Source organism: Ctenopharyngodon idella, chromosome 8 (assembly GCF_019924925.1).
Source record: "Ctenopharyngodon idella isolate HZGC_01 chromosome 8, HZGC01, whole genome shotgun sequence".
In the NCBI taxonomy this organism is placed as follows: Eukaryota; Metazoa; Chordata; class Actinopteri; order Cypriniformes; family Xenocyprididae; genus Ctenopharyngodon; species Ctenopharyngodon idella.
Window position 1 is genome coordinate 28,039,719 of NC_067227.1, and position 19,347 is coordinate 28,059,065.

General features: G+C 35.9%; 1 protein-coding gene across 4 annotated transcripts in view; it reads left to right on the top strand.

Annotated features, from left to right (window-relative positions):
* rapgef1a (Rap guanine nucleotide exchange factor (GEF) 1a) overlaps positions 1-19,347 on the top strand; it is a 31,437-nt gene that overhangs the window by 7,701 nt on the left and 4,389 nt on the right. Inside the window, exons 7-20 of one of the 4 annotated variants that reach the window (XM_051902850.1) lie at positions 1,652-1,772; positions 2,883-3,063; positions 3,183-3,566; positions 5,850-6,046; positions 10,492-10,656; positions 13,963-14,055; positions 16,175-16,251; positions 16,445-16,550; positions 17,147-17,222; positions 17,821-17,905; positions 17,997-18,089; positions 18,414-18,599; positions 18,690-18,774; positions 18,861-18,955. In XM_051902850.1, coding sequence (XP_051758810.1) covers positions 1,652-1,772; positions 2,883-3,063; positions 3,183-3,566; positions 5,850-6,046; positions 10,492-10,656; positions 13,963-14,055; positions 16,175-16,251; positions 16,445-16,550; positions 17,147-17,222; positions 17,821-17,905; positions 17,997-18,089; positions 18,414-18,599; positions 18,690-18,774; positions 18,861-18,955 — 1,944 coding nt within the window. The remainder of the gene's footprint in view (positions 1-1,651; positions 1,773-2,882; positions 3,064-3,182; positions 3,567-5,849; positions 6,047-10,491; positions 10,657-13,962; positions 14,056-16,174; positions 16,252-16,444; positions 16,551-17,146; positions 17,223-17,820; positions 17,906-17,996; positions 18,090-18,413; positions 18,600-18,689; positions 18,775-18,860; positions 18,956-19,347) is intronic. The other 3 variants (XM_051902852.1, XM_051902853.1, XM_051902854.1) reach the window with 3 other exon arrangements.

Here is a 19,347-nt window from a genome sequence, read left to right on the forward strand (position 1 = left end):
TATAAATAGTGGTATTCTTGAGAATTCAGGTCTTTGTAGGGTGCAGCAGTAAAGCCTCGGCTTCCTCTTGCAGAAAGTCATTGACATATGGGCTGTTTTCTGAGAAACAGTGTCAGCTCTACTCTGTAGACTGAAAGAGTGCAAGAAGGGATATTCTGATACCAAGTCTAGACAGTAGGGGATTAAGTTGTGCTGCTGGCATTAAAGAGAGTTCGCTTTGTACTCTGAATTATTTGCTGGCATTTCCATGTTTTTGGCAGGTTTCCAGCCTTCCAACAAGTCTGTGTCTCCGATATATGAGCTTTTTGTTGGAGATTATTTTGATGCCAAGTTTAGTCTACCAACTGGTCTGTTCACTGAGCAACCTGGTGTTTTTGTCTATAATTTAGAGTCAACTTGATATTTAAAAGGGTAAATTCACACAAAATTGAAAATTCTGTCATCATTTACTAATCCTAATGTCATTCCAAATCTTTATTACCTTCTTTTTGCTATGGAACACAAAGGAAGATGTTTAGCAGAATGTTTGCAGTGTTAGTTAATATTAATAAGACCGCAAAGAAAATGGCTACTCTCTGCTATTGATTGTTCACTTGAATAATTAATAGAAAATCTAGAAGCAATGTTTACTTCATTGAGGAATACCATGCCATTATTTTAATTTGATAACATTTATTTTAATGTTTAATAACTTAACTTTAATTAAATTTGTGTTCACTAACATATTAGTAGCTATTGAATATTACTGTGGTATTGAAATTGGTATCAATTATTGGTATTGACTACTGGAATTTTGATATTATGTAGACAAATATTAATAAATGCTGTAGAGGTATTGTTCATTGTAAGTTTGTTAACTAATGTAGTTAACTAATATTAACAAATGAAACCTTATTCTTTTATGACTGCAAGCAAGGTCTCTGATGAAGTTGTCCATGCATAGTGCAATGACCTGATTAATAATGAATTTTGTTGTTTTTTAGTCGTCTTTGCATCCCTAATATCCCAGAAGCACTGTGAAGCACAGTTATCTCACTGAAATGGCATGTAGATGTTTTCATGGCCAACAGTCACTCGGCTCCCAGCCGAAAATGAGTCTCATCCCTTCACCAGCAGCCCTGTGTTGGTTTACATCAGTCAGACTGTTAAAATAAATGACCATGTTAGGACTACGACAGATCTTCCAGGTGTTTTATAGTTTCCCTTCATGGCGAGAACCTTATTAAATCCCCTTTCAAGCCTCTTGTCTGGTGAAACGATTTAATACTTCTGTCTGACCTGGCATGTTAAGACTGGTTATTCAGAAGATAATCGGTATTTGTAAATGTCAGCCAGACGTACTCTACATTCACTATGAGTCAGTTCTTCTGCTAGTCACTCTTCTGTATGACTTCACTGTTAGCAGCTGTTTTGGGGCGACAGAGCAACTAACCAGACTGACTGATTTATAAAGTTGCGGTTTGTGGTTCCAGAGCTAGATTCCACTTTCGCTTTGCAAAAATGTTCCTGGTCATTTGGGATTGGTTGCAGACTTTCATAACCCAGAATGTGTCTGTAGGTTTCTTGATTGACAGTTTGTATGAGACTTTTTATTATGACTATAGTTTATCCATCTGACACTAGCATTGGCTAAACAAACTCTCCCCTGCAGTCCACCGGCTCTCCCCCCAAAGAAGCGTCAGTCGGCACCGTCTCCCACGAGAATTGCCGTGGTTGCGCCGATGAGTCGTACCACAAGTGGATCAAGTCTTCCTATTGGTATCTGTCGACAGGTGAGATTTTGGTGCTCCCTTGCCGCTTTAACCTACTTATGAGCCTCATGTGGGCCTAAAATGAAAGTACTTTCCCTTTAAAATTGTTCTTTAGTAACCATTCAGAATTAATCTGAAGTTGTGTGCAATAAAAAGGTCACTCAGTTGTTAGTAGGACAACTTTTAAAGGGATAGTTCATCAAAAAAATGAAAATTCTGTCATTTACTCATCCTAATGTCATCTGTGGGGTAGTGTTGTCAAAAGTACTGACTTCGATACCAATGATCAACACTTCAAAAACATGTTGTAGATAGACATCAGTGACGGTCTTCACAGAGTGCTTACACAGATACACACTGATAGATGCCGGCTTTCAAACGCTCCCACTCCCGCTTTCAAATTCATACGCTCCCGTGCCTTGATCATTGTAGCCAATCACAGACATACAGTATATGTTGAGCGCGTGAACACAATGGCCAATCAGAGGTGTTTACGAATCTGCTCAAAGCGTCACGACTTGGTATCGAAGTCGGTACTTTTGACAACACTATGCGGACCACAAAAAAGATATTTTAAAGGACGTTTCAGCTGTTTTGCCAATAAAATGAAAGTCATTGGGGTCTAAAACAACATTGCACTTAACTGTTTTTTTTGTATGGATTCAAAAAAAAACAATCAATGGTTTATCAGTAATTAATATCCAACATTCTGTCCCAGACTAGCTGGCTCTTAATAATCTTACAAAATAAAATTTGAAACATTTTTGCCATTATTTTGGTTACTCGGTTGTCACTAGCTAGGATGACTTCTCACCCAAAAATTTGTCGTCATTTACTTACTCTAATGTCATCTGTAAAACAAAAAAGATATTTTGACGAATGTTTTCAAACTATTTTGTTCATCAAAAAGTCACTTGGGTCTAAAACAACATTGGACTCCAATAACTTTATTGTATGAATAAAAAAGCACTTGAACATTTTTCAAAATATCTTCATTTTTGTTGTATGGAAATAAAAATGTCATGCAGGTTTGGAATGTCATGAGGGTGATTAAATAAATTAATATTCAGTAGGGAATATTTAACGTTTGATTGTATCTCTGAGGTTAACTGTTCTTATTTTCACCTAAAGGAGTATGAGGCAGATGCCTTACAAAGGCGTTTTTCAGGAGGTAGTCACTCCTATGGAGGGGAATCACCACGACTGTCCCCATGTGGCAGCATCGGTAAATTGAGCAAGTCAGATGAACAACTGTCCTCTTTGGAGCAGGACAGTGGACAGTGCTCTCGTAACACCAGTTGTGAGACTCTAGGTGAGCGTTTAAATCATTATTGGGGAAGCTACTTTGAAACAGTAGCTTGTCAGGTTACACACCTCAAGAGTGGTTTAAATATATTGATGGCGTTTTATCTTGTCCCCTTGTTTACCCAGACACAGCAGAGAGCTACGACCCCGACTATGACTTCCTGCATCAGGACCTGTCTAGCATCGACCAGATCCCTTCCGTACACACGGGGGGTTGTCTGAGCCCTCTCCCTGAGTCTCATCACGAATCATCCTCCTCCCCTGTTCAGTTTCAGTCAATACCACCCGCTCTCCCGAAGAAGGAACGGCGAACCCCTCAGCCTCCAGTAGAACGACTGTACTCTCAATATGACAACGTTCCAGATGAAGACATGCAGACCCCTGCCTTCCCCCTCTTCCCTTCGATGCCACCCTCGAACCCTGGAGTATTCATGGGAAACTTCAGCCCTGCTGAGAACACACAGATCCCTCAGAGCCCTCCACCCCTGCCGGAGAAGAAGAGTCGGCATAGTGAGTATAAGGAATTCAGATTCAGACTTGTCTAGTCGGAGCTGATAGCGCTCTGACATGTAGCGCAGATGCATCCGGGATTGTAGTCTTTTACCGATCACGTCCCCTTCTACACTTGCATTTTGCTTCCTGTCAATTCTCTATACTGTCCTGTCCAAAACAAAAGCAAAAACAGCAAAAAAAAAAATAGAAAGGTTTGTGCAGATGTTGGCAGACATGTTCTTAATTGTAGTTTATATCTCACAATTCTGACTTTTTTTTCAGAATTGTGAGATATATACTTGCAATTGCGAGTTTCAAAGTCTGAATTGTGAGATAGAAACTCGCAATACTAAAAAATGTCAGAATTGCAACTTGCAATTCTGAATTTTTTTTCTTGCACTTGTGAGTTTATATCTCGCAATTCTGACTTTTTCCTCAGAATTTACAAGATATAAACTCGCAACTGTGAGTTTTAAAGTTAGAATTGCAAGATATAAACTCGCAATTGCGAGAAAATTTTAGAATTGTGAGCTGACTTTTTCTCAGATTTGGACTTTATAACTCAAAATTGTGTTTTTATATCACAATTTTGACTTTATATATCGCAATTGTGAGTTTATATCTCGCAATTCTAAGAAAAAAAGTAATGTAAATATTGTAAATGAAAAAATATTTTAATTGAATTTGAATATTTGAATTTCAGTCACAATAGATCTTTTCTTCTGTGTTGTGATGTACATCCAAGTGAAACAGATTATTGAAAAAGATAAAAAATGTAGGGCGGGGTCTTGGTCCTATCTATCAGTTGTTGATATGAATGCAAGCTTGCAGTCAATTGTAAGAAAGAGGCAGGGTTTATATAGACAATTGATTGGTGAAGTCCTGCATACCTCACCAGAAAGAAATTATTAGGTCAAAAAAAGATAGAAAAGATGAACCAAATGCACAGTTGAATCGTTCACATTAAGACAAGTAACATGGATTTAGAAAATAAGGTGAAATTTCTTTTCATGCCGACTTTAAAACAGCATTTTCAAGTACTACAACCAAATAAGTAGTTTGAGCCCTGGCGTTTCTGTTTGTCTTCAGACTAAGCTGTTTTCACAGTTCACTAATTCCATGTGTAATGTGTGCAATGTTTGACGCAGTATGGCGAAGCCCGTTTTTCACTAGTTTTTCTCTGTAAAGCCCCTCAGTGTTGGGAAGGGGTTGGGAAACAGTGATGTCACCTTTAGTGTGAGGTCAGATGGAATAATGCCTTTGTTGGAGAAATCTCTCTCTGAATACAGTTCAAGGCCTCACCCAAGCCGGCAGGAAATGAGCTCTTGCTAAAAGACTCTTGTTTGAAGGGGAGGGGTTTTTGAATCATGTCATAATCCGCACATGAACCGCGTGGCTTGACAGAGTTTATGTTAGGCCACAAAGAGGATGCTGAGCTGTTTTTCTCTTTTAAAATTGATTTGAATTACAGTGAATTTGTGTTTAAGCCTTTTGGTAATTGTCATATTCCATCTAGGACATGCACCTACTATGTATTACAAAATATTGGCCAAGATGCTTTTTGTTCTAAAAAAAATAAATAAAATGAAATACATATTTGATATATACAAACATAAATAAATAAATGTAAAAATAAATTAATATTAAAGTAGTATTAGTAAAGTAATATTACTATTAATCAAATACTCATTCATAAAAAATAAATATATATTTTATTATATGGACACTACCTTCAGAAGTTTGGGGTCAGTAAGATTTATTAATGTTCTGAAAGGCTGCATTTATTTGATCAAAAGTACAGTAAAAACAGTAATATTGTGAAATATTAATACAATTTTAGATAACTATTTTCTATGTGAATATATTTTAAAATGTAATTTATTCCTGTCATGGCAAAGCTGAATTTTCAGCATCGTTACTCCAGTCTTCAGTGTCACATGATCCTTCAGAAATCATTCTAATATGCTGAGTCTTAATTTGACCTAATTTTGCTAATACCCACATATGCCAACTGTTTTATACAGATTCAGTCTAGTTATTATCAGAATATTGATAATCATCAGTATTCATCTACTTAACGCATACAATATGGCCAATTAATTTCAGAATAAACAGAATAGAATGCTGAACACACACCATGAATGACTCGTGAAGTAAAGTGTGAAATGTCACACTCTCTCACAGTCTCAGAGCTTCTTGGCATCCTAACCTTTGCCCTATTAATGCATAAGCCAGCGTTTAGCACCTGCCGGGCCTGCGTGTTCATTTAACCTATTTACTTTTTTATTTTTATACCCGCAGTTCTGAAGTACATGCAGTTTATGGAGGACTATTCAGAGCCACTGCCTTCCGTTTTCTACCAGACGCCACAGAGCGAAAGCATTTATGAGCAGCGCAATAGGAAGCGCTTTCAGGAAGTGTATGGCCTCAGCGACTCCTTCAGCAGCAGCGATGAGACCCTCCCTCCTCCAGCGCTGCCACCTAAACAGAGACAACTGGTGAGAGCTAGATCACTGCCGTCATTGCTGCGCCCACACATGCTGTACACACTTTCTGTCTGTCTCATTCTCACCCTCTCTAGATGTTGATGCAATGTTTTCCTTCCTACTGATAGTCACCATTAATCACAATGGTAGCGGTATTATATTTCCCACAGTGTCACAGTATTACTTGTATTAAGTTGCTTATGGCACAATATTCATTCTCTGTTGGTCTAAGTGAAGTTCAAGTGTTGCCTTAGGCGATCAGTGTCATCTATTTCCTCATTGTGTGTTGCGTGAACATGTCTGATGTTTATTCAGCTAAAGCCTGGGAGGAACAACTCAAATGTGGTAACTTCCTTTAAATCTTGCTTGATTCCTGGCTGTGTGTAGCACCTGCCGCTCTACATATCCTTTTTCAGTGTTCCAACGTTAGAATCAAGCGACTGAAGTTTATTTTTAACAAGGTCCCTGGTCTTTTTTGTGGCACATTTCAGAACAGAAACTTGTTTTGTTTTTTGATCCGGTAATGTAGTTTTGCAAAGAGCCTGTTTTTGAAGGATAGGACGTTTTCATGTCTAATAAATGATGAAATATATATAGGACCTATCAGAAAAACTTGAAACATGAGCGAGACAGAGTCAGCAAGACACTGTATTAAATTTACATGTAAAGAGGGAATTTACATAGAAGTCTTAAAGGCACAACAGCAATTGTTGTTTAATTCAAGGGTTATAGAATGGGCATGACTGTTTTGTTGCAATTTTTTTTTAATGAAGTTTATATTTTTACGTTCCCCTACCTGTCTAGGGGTCCGGAGGGGAGTAACAAAGGAAAAAGCATAAATAAACGAGTAAGGAAGAAAAGAAAAGGCCATAACACACTTCCTCTGTCCCAGATAGAAGATGACACCTGATTATATATCAAAGAAAGGATTTTATTTACAAAAAAAGAAAATAAGACATAACATACAGTGCTCAATGTAAATGAGTACACCCCCTTTGAAAAGTAACATTTTAAACAATATCTCAGTGAACACAAAAACAATTTCCAAAATGTTGACAAGACTAAGTTTTATATAACATCTGTTTAACTTATAACATGAAAGTAAGGTTAATAATATAACTTAGATTACACATTTTTCAGTTTTACTCAAATTAGGGTGATGCAAAGATGAGTACACCCCACTGAAAGTCTCTGGAGCAAAGCTAAATTTTAGACTACAAATGTCTAATTTAACAAGAATTCAACCACAGGTGAGTCTAATTATTCATTACACAGGTGTCCAGCAGACAGTTGACTATAAAAGGGTGTTAAAACCCCTTCCCATTTCATGCTGTCAGCAATGGCACCACATGGAAGAGAAATGTCACAAGACCTGAGAAAGAAAATAATTTCTTTACACCAGAAAGGTTAAGGCTACAAGAAGATCAGCAAAGCTTTACTTATCAGTCAGAATACTGTAGCAAAAGTGGTACAAAAATTTAAAAAAGATGGAACTGCAACCATCTCACAGAGACGTCCAGGTCGTCCACGGAAGAAAATCGGCATGCAAGTTCACTGCAGTTCACTGAGACCAAGATAAATGTTTTTGGAACTGATGGCTTCGAAACTGTATGGCGTCGCAAAGGTGAGGAATACAAAGAAAAATGCATGGTGCCTACAGTGAAACATGGTGGTGGCAGTGTCCTTATGTGGGGCTGCATGAGTGCTGCTGGTGTCGCGGAGCTGCATTTCATTGATGGCATCATGAATTCACAGATGTACTGCTCTATACTGAAAGAGAAGATGCTACCATCACTCCGTGCCCTTGGGCGTTGTGCACTTTTCCAACATGACAAAAATCCTAAACCCACATCTATGGCCACTGTTGGATTTCTGAAGAAGAACAGGGTGAAAGTGATTCATTGGCTACTGATCTGAACCCAGTCGAACAGCTATGGGGAATTCTGAAGAGACAAGTTGAGCATCACTCTCCATCCAGCATCCAGTCTCTAAAAGAGGTCATTTTTGAAGAATGGAAAAAAATAGATGTTGCAAAATGTCGCCAACTTGTTCATTCCAGGCCTAGAAGACTTGCTGTCATTAAAAATCATGGAGGCCATACAAAGTATTAGATGTAGTAGTTTTTGTTGTGGGGTGTACTCATTTTTGCATCACCCTAATTTGAGTAAAACTGAAAAATGTGTAATCTAAGTTATATTATTAACCTTACTTTCATGTTATAAGTTAAACAGATGTTATATAAAACTTAGTCTTGTCAACATTTTGGAAATTGTTTTTGTGTTCATTGAGATATTGTTTAAAATGTTACTTTTCAAAGGGGGTGTACTCATTTACACTGAGCACTGTAGGATAATGGAGAGCAATGGCTCAGGGGAGAGCAAGGCCTAAAATAACAAACAAAACAGTCCACTAACTAACCTAAGAAGGGACAAACAAATAAACAAATAAACAACATAAACTCCCCTCAAGTCCCTTGCTGTACAAAAACAGGGACAAAAGCAATGTTAAAAGAAAAAGGCACTCTCCCCCTACAGCTTCCCTCACAGTAGTAACAAACAAACAAGTTAAAAGGAACACAATACCTTTTTCCTAACTTTTAGTTTGAAGCAAGATCTCTGAACACTTTCTGTTAACACAGGTCACTGCTAGGCTCAATTAGCCACTGCTAACACACAACTGCTGTCTCTGAATGGCAAACACAAGCAGAGAATCCAACACAGAGTTCAATCTGCATATATTGTAAATTTTAAAGTTGGATGCAAGGGAGGAAAAAAATATATGGATATAAATGGGATCAAATTTGATTTAAATAAAATGTGTGTGTGTATGTGTATATATATATATATATTATATAAACGGTACACAAACATGACTGTTCGGTACGTACCTCAGTATTGAAGTCATGGTTCGGTACAGGTTCGGTACAGCAGGGGAAAAAAACTAAACATAAAATTGTTTATTTTTTTCTTCTTTTTTTATTAAACTGTGGTTTATTATACAAATTGTGTCTCGCTCTTTAAATAAATTCAATTATAATTAATATTTTCTTAAGGATAAAAAAAAATCTATCTCAGCTAATTCTGTAAACTATATACTGGGAGCCCTTTCTTGCACATTACTGTAATATTAAAGGTTACAATTAACAACAGAGCCCAAACTATTAGATCCAGTTGCTATTTATTTTTAGATATAATAATTAATAATCAAAAAAATGTAAATTGCACAGAAGGCAGGTTTTGCATTAACTCCTAAATCTAATTCATTTTTGAAATATAATAATTTACTGTCATAACCTGTTTTCATGACAAATTTATTTAAACGCATACTAAATAATTAAGACATTACTAACAGCTAAAGTAAATATAATGAATATATAAGCTAATATAGTGCGTATTTAGTGAAATGCTCCCCTATAGAGTTCATTTCTCTAGTGAACTAACATGCTGTGGACACTAAATGACTTGCCTGAGGTAAATGTAATGCTACATGAGATATTATTAAGCTGTTTTATTGATGTGTTTCCATGGTGGAAACACCGGTTGAGAGATTACATGCATATCTAGATCGTCTATTGTTCTTCTTCTGCACTTTTTCCTAATGTGGCGGTTAGCAAACAGCGTTGCATTACCTTGTGTGCCCCCTTCTGGATTGCCGTGTGGATTGCCTGTGACTGACTGTATTCGTCGTCTAACTGCATGAACTCCATGACGTCCGTATCGCATGGGACGTATAGTACCGTTACACCCCAAATAAATAAATAAATAAATATATATATATATATATATATATATACAGTGTTTAATATATTCATGACTTTAAACAGGAAACAGCTTCCAAATTGCCTTTCAAAGCAAGGAAAGCAACTGTTTTAATGTTTTGTGCTATTCTTGCTTTTGTTCTCATTCTTGTCTTACTAACCCATCTACCTCATTTCATTTGACTCGATTTCCACTGTTTTTTCTCTCATTCCATGTGACTGAGCAGAAGGATTCACCAAGGTGTGTTGCTTAGAGCTTTGAGCTCAGGTATAATGTAACCTTAAGTGTTAGTAGCTATATTATGCACAAGTCTAGCCATTTATTTGTGCTTTTATTCTCAGTAATTTCCTGTTTTTGTTCCCATGCTCTGATTAGCAAGCACAAGCAGTTACCAGGCAAAAAGTAGAAGCCTTTGTCTCTCAATATTTTACACCTTCACAGTTCAATTCTTTCACATAACGTTGCTCTTTCCTGCTGCACAGTAGACTTTTAGTCTGAGTAGATGAAAAGATAGGGCTTTAAGGTCTCATTTTCACAAACCATATTTTAAAACGTTTCATTTGCATCACATTTAATATTTCGCCTACTCTGACTAAGGTCTATTTCTCAATTCAGCTCACATCTGCTCAGAAATCTACACTGTGCATGAATCTCTGGCCTTTTTTCTCTTCCTTCCTCCACTCTTCTCTTCCCTCTCAGGCTTCCTCACACTCTGCATCTCCTTCCTCCTCCTCTTCCTCCTCTCTGTCATGTCAGCTGCAGCAGTGTGCATCCGGGCCTGGGCCTGGTGAGACAGAAACCGCTCTCAGCCTTTCCGCATCTAACTCCTCTCTGACCCGCCAGGGCTCCCTGCCTGTCACTACGGTGAGTAGCGGATGCCTTTCGCTGGCCTCTAACATGTTTTCCTTGTCTTTTTGTAACTAATAAAGCCTTTAATATATTCTTCAAAGCATAATATTAAAGAAAAAGCAATGCAGCAAAAGAATAGTGTTGACGTTTTAGATAAGTTTAGGTTTTAGGAACCAATTGTAGAGGTTTAATTCTATGGCACAGCCTTGCAAGCATTGCAGTTATAATTCTTTAGTTTTTCAATTCATCGTCACCTGCTGAGAAGTAGCACAAACATGCAAGCGCTGCTGATTGTCTAATTATTGACTCTGTGTAGATGTGTGTGCCTGCAGGAAACGTTCATAATAGCTCACATGAATCACAGGTGCTGTAGCCTGTAGGCAATGAATAGTTCACAGCCTCAATTAATGGTGGCACTGCCTCGTTAGGGTTCAGTAATTTTTTTTCCCCACATGCCTCTAGTCTTCAGTGGCGGTGATCTAAAGATCTGAAGAGTCAAAGGCATGTACCACACGGGGGTCCTGCAACTGTGACCTGCTGAAAAGCTCAGGTTAAACACGCATCATCCCGCAGGGACTTGTCGGGTTCCCTGCTGTTAGGTGACTGAGCTGCCTGTTATGATGTTATGTCTGCTGTGCTGTATGCTCTGACTAAGTCTACTGAATGACAGGGAGCTCGTTTCAATGCCTCTTATTGGAAAAGGAACTAGTAAATATAGACTGTAAACCCGAACAGTACTACTAACTTATAAAGATTGAGTACGCTGCAATTAAAGTCTATTAAATCATTGATGAAACTTAAAACAATTAGATTTTTGTGTAGCTCAACATTTTTGAGTTAACCCTTATACTTAAAATGATTATTTTTAAGTTTAATGAGCAATATAAAGTTGACGACGTTATCAGAAGAATCCATTCAACATTAAACTGAGTTGCAGCAGATTTCAAGTTCCCAGCATGCTTTGCGTCACACTCTGTAATGGAGAATAAATGTTGAAATTGAGTGTTATTTTGTGTTTTTGCATAAGATTAATACAGGGGAAGATGTGTTATTGTTTAATGTTCTGTTTTTTTAGTATTTAAATGTGTTTAATGTGAAGTTTTGTAGGGTTACCATCGTGGTGAAGATTAGTTGTGGTTAGGTCAGGAATGGGCTGCAAAACGTCAAGGCTATAAATACTGCATGTTGACTAACAGGTCATGCAAGTAAATAGTGATAGTCTCTTTGATAATTACATTAGCGCATGCTGGTGTGCTGTTGTTAACTAACACTTAAATGTGAAGATTAGGTGTTAGTTTATTCAGTATTCCAATTAAATTGTAATTACCGAATTTGTGTAGTAAAAAAAAAAAAAAATTAACTTCTACTAAAATAATCTTTGAGTTGTTTACTTAAATGTTTTGAGTATTCTGAACTTAATGGGTTTTACAACCACTGCATCAAAATAATTGAAAAATAAGAAACATTATGTATGGTAAACAATAGTTTTAAGCACAGTGGACTTAAACATTAAATAAAATTAAAACATTTTTGTTTGACTTAATTGTTACTTATAATTACTGTTTACTTTAAAATTTGAGTTGCTGTACTTAAAATTTACAGTAATTTTGAGTATTCTGAACTTATCGGGTTTTACAGTGTAGGTGATCTGTTTCAAGGTTAATAGCTGGTTCTTTGTGTCCCATTTTATTTGTATTTGAGATATATATATGTACAGTCAAACCAAAATTCAGACACCTTGAACATTAATAGTTTATTCACTATAGTTTAAAAAAAAGGTAATAAAATATGACAAGATGTCAGAGTTAAACTGTGTCAGAAAAAATGCAAAACATAGTCAGGTCAAAGTGTCTGAATAATTTTTGGTTCCAAATTTTTATCAATTTTACTGGTAGTCCACTGTATGAAGAAATTTTGGGTACGATATGTCACAGTTTACTTTATTTTGCTATCCTCACTTACATAAATGAACTATAGTGTCCTGCACCCACTAGTAAAAATATATCAAAAATGTCTGAATAATTTTTGGTTTGACTGTATATATGGGGTGGCAATGATTCAATGGATCAGTCATGAGATTTAATGTTTTATATATTTTTATTGAAGATGATAATAGTGGTTTTGTTTTATAATGTTTTGTTGCTATGTTTTATTCTTTTAATATAATTATAGATTATTATTATTATTATTATTAATTTTATTTAATTTATTTTTTATTATTTAAACCATATGACAATATTATAATGACTATTACAATTAGAATGCTACCCAATATGTTTTAATTCATGATACAAAATACAATTATTACTTTTAATATAATTATAGATTATTAATACATTTATTTAATTTATTTTTAATTATTTAAATCATGACAATATTATAATGACTATTACAATTAGAATAATACTACCCAATATGTTTTCATTCATGACACAAAATACAATTATAAAAATAGTAATAATAATTAAAAATCATTAAAAAAAAAGCACAAAGTACTTTGCATGATAACATATAAAAATACCATAATTAATATTATATACAGTAAGATTAATGATAAAACCCACAATAGATGCAAAAGATGAAACCCATCATAATAAAAGAAGATAAAATTAATATACATAAAATGCATAACAAAAGATGGAAAACTAAAAAAAAAAAAAAACCATAATACATAGAATGCTTCAGAAAAGTCATTGCTAAAGTAAAATGATTTTTTTAGCATGCGTTTAAAATCAAATTGAATTAAATGGAAACAAACTAAATAAAATTGTAATCTGCATTAAATTACACCAAGAGAAAATATTTACTCCCCTTATTGCATTTAGTCAGCTCAACACTGGAAGTGTGCAGCTTGTTGTGACAGGAAGCTGAGCTGCTCTGCTCAAGTGTCTGACGTCAATACACTTGTAATTTAGGCAGCAATGTTGATTATAATGGAAGCAGTAGTTTTATTGCATGATAAATGTTGCTTGCTTCCAGTTTAGACACTGTGTTAGGAAAATAAACTATATTATTTGGTGGAAGAATTGTTTATTGTGTAGTAATGAATTAATGTGATTTTGTATTGAACATTTGATGTCTTCAACTTCATGTAGTAATATCACTGTAATGCACAGCCTCTTGCCAAGTTTCCAGGCACTGGTCATGCAGTACCTTGCTTTGCTACCAAGTCCTTTGATTTCAGGCCTACCAAAGCAATAGTGGCTCCCTCTGACAGTTTATTTCAGCTGTTCTTCAGCCTTGTGGGCATCAGCTCCCAACCACACCTTTACTCTGATGCCTGCCAATGCTTGTGCTGTCCTCCCTCTTGTTTTCCTATAGAGCGAAAGTGCTAATGATGAAGGTGGGGAGGGTGAATATGTCAATCTGTATTCATCCAACCAAGCCAATGGAGATGTGACTCTCTCCAATGGAGTAAGTAACAGCATGTCAGCGGTTGCAGCCGACATGCGGGTGCCCTCATGCTGCGCTTGTGCTGTTTGTGACTGTAATGCTTGGCTTTGCATCATGCAACTGATTAATTGTAAATTTTGCTTAACACTGGCTGCCGAGACACAGGTGTCCAAAAGCAACAAACAAGAAATCTCTTGCATGTTAAGCTGAGTTTTGTCTTAACCAGCTGTGACTGTCAGTATTGTTGCACAACATATTTTGTCACACTGTGTGGCCCCGCCCACAGTAAAATTTCATTGTTTCAAAATCCTAGATATTAAATGTTGAGTATGTATTTTAGTGACCGTCCAAGATTTTACATGCAATGTGGACAAAAAAACAACTTTGGCAAAAAAAAGACATGTAGTTTTTAGATGACTTTATAAGCACACATTGTTGTGAAATCAAGTTGCTCTAATAGAATTCAAGAACTGAAAAGAGGAATTGTTGATTTGATGATTATGTGCTTTTCAAAAATAAAATCTGCAATTGAAGCAGTAGTCTATTAAACCTCTTGACAGATCATCAGATTCATCCCGAAGTAGGTCACCCAGTGTTACAGAAAGCTGTGATATAATTTTACCGTCACGTTAGCATTATATTTCTGCAAAATGTAATTTGACAATGGCCTTGAATTATGGCGTGACTAAAAAAATTGAGAATATGTAAATATTTTAAAAATTTTACACCAAAGCTATTAAAGGGTTAGTTCACCCAAAAATGAAAATTATGTCATTAATTACTCACCCTCATGTCGTTCCACACCCGTAAGACCTTTGTTCATCTTCGGAACACAAATTAAGATATTTTTGATGAAATCCGATGGCTCAGTAAGACCTGCATCGCCAGCAATAACACTCCCTTTTTCAATGCCCAGAAAGCTACTAAAAACATATGTAAAACAGTTCATGTGACTACAGTGGTTCAACCTTAATATTATAAAGCGACTACTTTTTGTCCGTCAAAAATAACAAAATAGTGACTTTATTCAACAATATCTAGTGATGGGCGATTTCAAAACACTGCTTCATGAAGCTTCGAAGCTTTACGAATCATTTGTTTTGAATTCGAACACTTATGATGTAATGAAGCCTCGTTTACTGAAATCACGTGACTTTCAAGCTCCGAACCACTGATTCAAAACAAATGATTTGTAAAGCTTCAAAGCTTCATGAAGCAGTGTTTTTGGTGTTTGTGTAGATAAAAAAAAAAAATGTGATGTAAGTATATTTTCTATTTTCTTCAGTTATGATTTGTGATCAACAGCTTAGCACCAATGATTTATCTAATCTCATGTCTGATAATCAAATCAATCATGCATTTATTTATATATATATATATATATATATATATATAACCACATTTCAAATGTTTTGGGTCAGTAATGTTAAAAAAACAAACAAATTAATACTTGTATTCAGCAAGGATGCATTAAGTTGATCAAAAATAACAGTAAAGACTTTTACATTGTTTCAGAAAATTTCTATTTCAAATAAATGCTGTTCTTTTAAACTTTATATTCATCAAAGATAAGCAGCATGAGTGTTTTTAACATTTTTAATAATAAGAAATGTTTCTTAAGCACCAAATCAGCATATTAGGATGATTTCTGAAAGATCATGTGACACTGAAGACTGGAGTAAAGATTCTGAAAATTCAGCAAATTTAAAAAAAAAAAAAAAAAAAAAATCAATACTTTAAAATATATTCAAATAGACAACAGTTATTTTAAATTGTAATGTATTTGACAATATTATTGTTTTTTTTAATGTATTTTTGTTTAAATAATTGCAGTCTTGGTGAGCATAAGACATTAAAAATCTTACTGACCCCAAACTTTTAAGCAGTAGTGTATAAAGTTATTGAGCGATAGTGACTTCACTATATTGTAGTGTGTGATCAATATGCCCCAATCTTGTGTGGAGTGTTGTGTGAAATGCAGAACTATTGCCTTGTGCTCTTCTCTTTATTTTACATCTTATTTAGATATAAAACTCAACTGTCCTGTTCTGGTGAAGCACTTTGCCTGTGACTTCTTGTTTTTCACCCTGTTCTTGTATGGATGCAGTGATAGTCCTTAAATATTATCTGTCATTCCCAGGACTCTTCTTGTGGTGCTGATGACTCACTCCAGGACTCGGCGTCAGAACATAGTAAAGATCCAGCCGACAGAGAAGGGTAACATTCATTGCTTTAGTTTAAAGGAATACTTCAGCCCAAAACCTTGTCTCCTCTCTCTTTTGTTGCTCATCTTTTGAAACAATTTTAAAGATTAAAATGTTTAGGATATTATCATTTTTGTCTCTCACCAGAAAAATGCAATTGCCTTCCATGTTTTGGATTTTTTTTTAATTACCCATCCTCTCCACAGCTGGAAGCAGAAGTGTGTGGACTCAGAGTTGACCTCAGAAGAGTTGGACGAGCTCACTCTGATGGACCATGATGAGATAATGTCTCGCTTAACACTAAAGCAAGAGGTAAAACTTATGCGTAAGGTGTTGCATGTACTGTACATGTACAGAAATACCAAGTTTTAGAAGTTTATATTTTGATTTACATTGGTTGTAATGATAGTTGAGTATTAGTGTGCTCTCTGCTGCCCTCTGCCTATGACTCAAAGCCTCTGCAGTGCCGCTGAGGTGAATCCCAGCATTAAAGTGCATGTGAAATATTGTTGTTCACAGTAGGTCAGACCTACTGCAGAGAGCATTCTTTTTCCCCTGAAAGAATACATAAGACAGTTAATAAGTGGACTACTCATACTCATAAGAGAAAATGTATGACTCTAATAAGCTGGCTTGCTTTATCTTGTTCCAGTTTGTCTTTGAACACAAGAACATGCCTTGAAATGAAACATCCTGACATCTCAACATGTGTCTAATTGGGGTCAGTCGACCCTAATTATATAGGGCGTCCTAAAGTCCAACTGGTCACTGAACCACTGACTAGTAGATTTTGAAAATATCATTTTGCACATCCCTCCAAAAAGTTATATTTAGGAGCTGATTGCATGAAAAGCTCTAACTTTGACCTGCTTGTTGAAAACCGCATAATCCTAATCTGTGTTTCTCAGAACGATGACGGCCCTGATGTCAGAGCTGGATCAGGCGATATTTTATTAGTTCATGCCACCGAAACAGATCGCAAAGGTAAGAATAATCCCTTCTAATCTGTGGGAGTCAGTTATTTTGTGTTCAATATTTATTTATACAACAGCAAATGTTAAACTAAGGGATTCAAAATGTAGCTTTTTAATGACCGTTCAAACGTTTGGGGTCAGTAAGATATTTTTTTTTTTTTAAAAACTAAAACTTTTATTCAGGTAGAACACTTTAAATTGATCAAAAGTGACAGTAAAGAATTTTATAATGTTACAAAAGATTTCTTTATTTCTAAACTTTCTATTCATCAAAGAGTCTTAAATAAAGTATCAGTTTCCACAAAAAATGTAACTGTTTTCAACATTGATTATAATAAGAAATGTTTATTGAGCATCTTTCTGAAGGATCATGTGACACTGAAGACTGGAGTAATGATGCTGAATATTCAGCTTTGCCATCAATAAAAATAAAAATAGATTATATTTAATATATAAAAATAGAAAACACTTATTTTAAATTTTAATAATTTTTCTCACTATTACTGTTTTTACTGTAGTGTATTTTTATTTATTTACTCTAGTTCACATTCCCAAATCTTGACCAATAATTATGATTAAACAAATGTATCTTATTTTCTCTTTTATAGATCGAGTTTTATACTGTGAAGCTTTCTTGACCACATACCGAACATTTCTAACCCCAGAGGACCTCATTAAAAAGCTCCGCTATAGATATCCTTTCTGGTGGTGGTAAATCTTTAAATCTTTGCATTCCTAAACTTTTTATGCTCTAAACTTCTTTTTTGCCCTTAACTCTGAACACATATACCAGATTTTCTCTCAGCTCTGACATCATCAAACAACGAGCTAGTAAAAACACCTTCTTCGTGCTGGTGCGCGTCGTGGATGAGCTTTGGTGAGCTGGAACTCAATTATGGGACATCAGATACACAATTGAGAGACCACATTGTATAAATATCTGAAAACACTGACGCATTTACTCCACACTATTTACTTGTAGGCCAGTGTGATGTCACAAGAAACTACACAAATGTAAACATTTTCCCCCAAAAATTCAGCAAACATAAACATTTCAAATGTTGTGCTTTCACCTCCAAATAAATTGAGCCCCATAAGCTAGTAGTTATTTACTGTTTCATGTGTGGAAGATGCTAATGACTTATGAAAGTGTTGTTGTTGCTCTTTATTTGAATAAAGACCCTTTTTTGTGTGTCATCAGTTTAGTGGAGCTGACAGAAGACATCTTGAAGCAGCTCATGGAGCTTGTGTTCAGTCTGTTGTGTAACGGAGAGCTCACCCTGGCCCGGGTTCTGCGCAAGAACATCCTAGATAAAGTCCAACAGAAGAAGTTCCTGCAGTACACTAATTCCCTCAAAACGCTGGCTGCGCGAGGTGTGGCTGCCAGGTAATGCTCACCTAAATCATGTTTCTTCAGTGTTTCTTTTTTTAAAAATCGATAGAGTGAATTTAATCGATTTTGACTGTTTATTACCAGGCCCGGCACTCTGCATGACTTTCGTAGTCATGAGATCGCAGACCAGCTGACTCTTCTTGATGCGGAGCTGTTTTATAAGATAGAGGTACAGCTTCTCTAATGTCATTCATCACACTTCCTACCTTTAAAGATTTGAGAATTTTCCAACATGTTTTTCATGTCTGTCTGCAGATCCCAGAGGTGTTGCTTTGGGCAAAGGAACAGAACGAGGAAAAGAGCCCCAATCTGACCCAGTTTACAGAGCACTTCAATAACATGTCATACTGGTATGATGCTCTGATTCTCAAGATAGCATAAAACCATCAACGTTTAAGAAAAGAAACATCCTTTAAGGCCACGTTCACACAGAAACAGAATACGGTTAAGTCCAGTTACGTTCACACACAGTTTTGTGATCTATGTGCGACTCAAATGCTCTGCTGTCTGTTAATGAAGATTCGATGGATGAACTCACGGCTCGATTGGACTCTAGTCGTGTCAGATGTGATAAGACTTTTCAGTGTCATGAGTAACATCGCCATCTTTGATGTTACTTTGGTCACTGTCGCTATGGTTATTGGTAAGGAATACGGACTTGACTCCTGTTGCATGTTCATACAGACAGTATTCAAGGCGCTGCTGTAAGTTGCTGTGTGAACGGGACATTTCGAGACTCACA